We start from the raw sequence: 5,559 nt of genomic DNA, 5'->3' as shown, positions 1-5,559 counted from the left end.
TCTCACATCTGACAATGGCATATTAATCCAGACACAAGCACCCCGTTTAGAACTTTAGAATCACACGTTTAAGAAACTTAACTATGTTTTTTTGTTAGTACCAAAAAATGTACTTAATAAAATGGAAAAATATAAATTTATTTAAGACAAAGAGCTACTCTTAATTAAAGAAGTTAATTTTGTTGAATTTAGTATACAAACTTATTAAATTTCAGAGTTGAGCTTTAAAATTCTTACGCTTATTAGTCACGGTCTCCGGTTGTCTTTTGCTCATTTTTGTCTTATAATTCTATCCCTTCAATAAAATATTATTAACTAAGAAAAATAGAAAACGTAATAGCCAAATGGTTGAATTTTCACCCTCACATGTTGGCTTGATTACATCATAGGACGGCTTGAACATTCAAATATCTTTTCGTCAAAATGGGATATTTCATGGTGTTTAAAGTCAGAAGAAATTCACAAATTTTAATACTGTGATTTTAAATGAAAATCACAAAATGAATTTAATAGAATTTTATTATCAATTGAATCGTAGTGCCCTTATTACAAGCTTAATTGATTTTAGAAACTTATAATCACAACATTTTGAATATCACTTTTGGCTACGTAACTTGAATTTTCTTGGCTGATTAAAAGTCATGACTCATCATTTTAAACAATTTATTTTTGTGTGTATAATAATTTTCTCTCTGTTTACAAATCAAAAGTCACGATTCTAGATAATATAATATGGACCAAGTCTAATTATTTTCAAAATAAGTTACGATGAAATCTCTATATATACATTAGCTACAACGTTTCAGAACTCATAAAACCTAAAGTGCAAGCTAGAAATGACAAAAACAATGGCCAAAAAGACATGTTGCATGTATCTAGCATTCATTGTAACAACAATGATTGTGTCATCTGCCTCGAACCTGTTTGTTGTAGGAGGAGAATGGAAACCCAGTTGGACCGCTGGAGCCGCCGAAGAAGCTGAGGCCGTGGCGGCGATACCATGCTCAGGACATGGAAGAGCCTACTTAGATGGTTTGGTTCTGAATGGGCATGAACCTGTTTGTGAATGCAATCCATGCTATAGTGGTTCAGACTGCTCCAAGTTATCATCTGATTGTGCTGCAAATGCTGGGAGGTAAACCTTTCTCACAAGCTTCAGCTTCTAATTTTAATATAATTGCATTCATGGTTGGAGTTAAAAAAAAGTTACAACGTAAGTTTGGATGAAGAATTGAAGGGAAAAAGGTTGATAGTTCGAGTCTCATCCAAAATAGATATTAATATACTAATATTTGCTGATAAAAAAAAATCAAAATCAGGAGAAGTATAAGAAAGTGTGATGCATGAAGTTCTCAATACTTTACATTTATTTTACTTCCAAAGGTCAAAGAGTATCTAATAACTAAAATGGTAGAAGTTTCAAAACATGTTTCTTTTAGTTTTGCTTTTGAAAGTAATCCCCTCCCTAATTCTCATTCACTGTTGACCACAAGTTACAAAAATCTTCAACAATTAAATCAATGGTCACAATGTTAGTAATCTACCTTCACTATTCTTGATATTTTCCGCTGTTGTTGATATTTTTCATATATCATGTTGACAATTTATATATTTTGAATTAGATAATGCTATATTCTCTTAATGAATTTATTTAATATTATATAAAGCAAGCATTCAATGTAAAAGTAAGTATTCATTTGTCTTGAAAAATAAAATAAAAAATGTTAAATATACTCTCGATCTATATTAGCTAATTAGAAGAATTTTCTGAAATATGTATTATGGATTTACTCGTTAAAATTTCAGACAAACTTAACATTTTTACATGTGTATATATTTAATAGCCAACATTAATTATATAATGTATTTGAAAGGAAGAACTTATATTATTTTTTTTTTGGGTATAATCAATGGTTTCCTCCCACTTAATGTGTAAATAAGCATTCTCTTTCAAATTAAACTCTATCATCTTATTATGAATAAAGAATTACCCCTTTTAAAATGTGACTTCTATTATTTTAATTCCGAATTATGATATTTAAGTGATGCATATATTTAAAAAATCCTAACGAAAAAAAATTATATGAAACTTTCATTAATGTTTGACATATAATATAGAATATAAGAACGCCCTCTCACACTCATATAATGTTTGACATATTATATAAATTAACTAGTTTACTATCCTTTAAGACTTGGGCAGACATTTAAGTTATTGTATTAGGTCTATCAATATACGACCATAACACCTGCTAATGATCCAAAAACCAAGTCCAAAATTTTCAGCACCGTTAAGATTCAAGCCTAATAAATAGAGCACAAGATTGAGGAATAAAAATGAGAGTTTATATTTAAACAATACAATACATGTGACCCACATAAACAATACATAATGTTGTAATAAGGCCATACATATATTGGGCTCAAAACATGTATTGTGAGGCGTAAAATAGAACAACAAAAATCAAACTTTAACCATTAAGGGAGGTTAGTTTCATCTTTAAAGTACAAGCTCCAATACAGAAAAAAAGAAAGAAAGGACACAGCAAATAAAAAGAAAAGTCACAAATGTATAGTTATCGAAATGGAAGGAAAGTATTTCAAATCAATAAACATGAGTGTTATAAGTCAAAATTTATCACTATATTTTACGTAAACAATCATCTCAAATAAAACAATAAATAAATTTATTCATATATCATTATACAGTGTGTTACTTCTTGTGAATCTAAAAAAAGAAAATAAACATTTATTAAATTTTAATATCTAATGCGTTAAAAAAATTCTTGACTAATTAAAAGGAGTAGAATGGAAAGTGACACTTGACACAAAACATTATTGTAGCAGTGATCAGAATAACATGGATATGATCTCCTTATGAAGCCATTTTGATAATTAATTACATTGATTTCTGGTTAACCAAATTTACTGGATCCGTTTTATTGCAGTGGTGATCCATATTTCTTGGAACCATTTTGGATGAAACATGCAGCAAGTAGTGCAGTTTTAGTATCAGGGTGGCACAGAATGGGATACAGCTATAGTGATGGAACATACATCTCTGAACTATTAGTTCAGTACATTAGAAAACTTCATGAAACTGCTGGAAATGCAGTCACTGAAGGAAAGTACATCATATTTGGTGGAGGCTCAACCCAACTCCTTAGTGCTGCAGTTTATGCATTGTCTCCCAACTCTTCAGTATCTCCAGCAAAAGTTGTAGCCACAGCTCCATATTACTCGGTCAGCACAAATATGCTCCTTTCTTTATAAATATGATATGGGTTAAATGTGTTTAACCATATAAATGGTATAAATTAAACTATGATAAAATTTTCGTACAGGTTTATAGAACACAAACACAGTTTTTTAATTCAAGGGACTTCAGTTATGAAGGGGATACAACACTATGGAAGAATATCTCAAAAAATGACAACACAAGATTTATTGAGTTTGTGACTTCACCAAATAATCCAGATGGAAAGTTGACTAAGGGACTTGTTCAAGGCTCTAATGTTAAAACCATATATGATCGTGCTTATTATTGGCCACATTTCACTGCTATTCCTTCTCCAGCTGATGAAGATCTCATGGTTTTTACAATTTCCAAGCTCACAGGCCATGCTGGCACTAGATTTGGGTGAGATAAATTAATTGTTATGAAACTTCCATTAAGCTGAGTTTTATAGTTCTATATAGTACGATACATGTTTATGCTATGCATAGTTTTTTATCTTTTTTATTCCTTTAACATGCATGTAAATTATTATCATGTAACCTTACTACAGGTGGGCAATAATAAAGGACGAGGAAGTATACGAAAAGATGTTAGATTATGTAGGATTAAACACCATGGGAATTTCACGTGAGGCTCAACTAAGAGCTTTAAAGCTTTTTGATGTGGCTGTTGAGGGAGAAGGAAGAGAAATATTTGAATTTGGATATACAACCATGAGAGATCGTTGGATGAGGCTAAAACAAGTCTTATCTAAGTCAAGCCGTTTTTCTCTACAAAAACTATCTTCTCAATACTGCTCCTTTTTCAAGAGGGACAGAGATCCTACACCAGGTATAAATGCTTGCTATCATGTTATTTTTTATCGTTAAATGTTAGTATTTGTTGTGGATGAGATTCGAACTCGCAACCTCCTTCACTCTATTTCTTAACCTCCTTACCTTAACCATCATACCATAAAAAATTGATTAGCAAAAAAGCTAAAATTTAACGCAACTTTTGATGTGCCCTTATTTGGTTTCATTTTACTCACAGCCTATGCATGGGTGAAGTGCGAGAGACAACAAGACAAGAATTGTAATGATGTCCTTGTAGCTGCTGGCATCAATGGTCGTCAAGGAAGTGTGTATAGTGCTGATAATCGTTATGTGCGCCTCAGTCTTATTAGGAGTCAGGATGATTTTGAGATACTCATAAACAAGCTTAAAACTCTGGTTGCTAAGGACCAATGAATGTTACGTTACAGTACACAACAATGACTCACTTATTAGTTATTACACAGATACTGCTATAATTAATATAAATCATTTGATAGGAAATGTTTATTCTTATGTAAAATAAAGCATTTCTCAGCAAAGCTTGTCAATGTTAAGAACATGCATTCAGTAGTGTGGTTGTTTTTATGTTATATCAAGTCCTATACTATTAAGTCACTATTTCTAATTATGGGGCTAAAATCCCAAAATTTGTGTCAGTGTATAGATTTTTTTAATTAGCATTCCCTAAGATAATTAGGTAAGGAATGTGCGCAAGTCTTATATTTTTCATCAACCAAGGTAAACTTATTAACGAGGACCAGCTTATAAAAAAGATTACACATTATATATCTTTATAAGATGATAAACATGAAAAAGAATTTACAAACTAAACGGAACCTAGTAGTCCACTCTAGGGTCGTGGTTTCTTGGCGTTCCAAACCTTGTCGGGTGTACTCATTTCTATCCCTTCTTTTCATATCATAAATTGGATAAGCCCAAGTGGTACAAGATATGATTGTACTTTGTTACCACAAATGCATAATATTTGCATTCAAAATAACTACCCTCTGTAAGACTCTCATTGAAAATTTGATTTTCCTAATATATAAATTATGATAGAGAAATGCGATTCTGCTATATCTTATAAATTTTGATTAAAGTATCTCATATTTAATGCATATAATTAAAATTCATTCATTTTACCAATTTTTGATTCAAGTTATACATGTTTACTTCTCTTTAAGCAATGTCTCGGGTTCGAGTCTTGTGGATAGAAAAAATGTCCGCGGGGAGAGTTAATCCCATATACCTGTGGATGTGGATGTTCCCGGCTCGAACAGGATTGCCTCCAGTGCGGGATACCCGTGGAAACCAAAAAAATTCATTCCTTCTCATCACTATCATCATCACCAATAGCTCAAACATTTTCCAAATTTTCATTATCATTGTTTTCAGTATTTATTAAAGAGGTGTGCATGGGATGAAGATGTCAAATGGAAACATGAAAGAACAAGGGAAAAATAGAACTGTCAAACTATGACAGATTTTGAGATGATTCTTATCTAT

General features: G+C 31.4%; 1 protein-coding gene across 1 annotated transcript; it reads left to right on the top strand.

Annotated features, from left to right (window-relative positions):
- Positions 1-789: 789 nt before the first annotated feature.
- LOC109340128 (tryptophan aminotransferase-related protein 4-like) lies at positions 790-4,674 on the top strand. The gene is made up of 5 exons (XM_019577702.1): positions 790-1,135; positions 2,949-3,243; positions 3,345-3,640; positions 3,789-4,069; positions 4,271-4,674. Exons 1-5 carry the CDS (start codon positions 837-839, stop codon positions 4,465-4,467), a joined length of 1,368 nt encoding a protein of 455 aa, XP_019433247.1. The 5' UTR covers positions 790-836; the 3' UTR covers positions 4,468-4,674.
- Positions 4,675-5,559: the final 885 nt, after the last annotated feature.

The sequence above is a fragment of the Lupinus angustifolius genome, unplaced genomic scaffold (assembly GCF_001865875.1).
Source record: "Lupinus angustifolius cultivar Tanjil unplaced genomic scaffold, LupAngTanjil_v1.0 Scaffold_144_9, whole genome shotgun sequence".
Classification (NCBI taxonomy): domain Eukaryota; kingdom Viridiplantae; phylum Streptophyta; class Magnoliopsida; order Fabales; family Fabaceae; genus Lupinus; species Lupinus angustifolius.
The sequence above is the reverse complement of the archived record's forward strand: the minus strand, read 5'-3'. Positions and strand labels throughout refer to the sequence as shown.

What these genes read in the sequence shown, in the direction of transcription:
- LOC109340128 (XM_019577702.1), top strand. Translation starts at nt 837, where the DNA reads ATGACAAAAACAATGGCCAAAAAGACATGTTGCATGTATCTAGCATTC. An exon ending in TGTGCTGCAAATGCTGGGAG is followed by an intron (nt 1,136 to 2,948) that starts GTAAACCTTTCT and finishes GTTTTATTGCAG; the next exon opens with TGGTGATCCATATTTCTTGG. An exon ending in CATGCTGGCACTAGATTTGG is followed by an intron (nt 3,641 to 3,788) that starts GTGAGATAAATT and finishes ACCTTACTACAG; the next exon opens with GTGGGCAATAATAAAGGACG.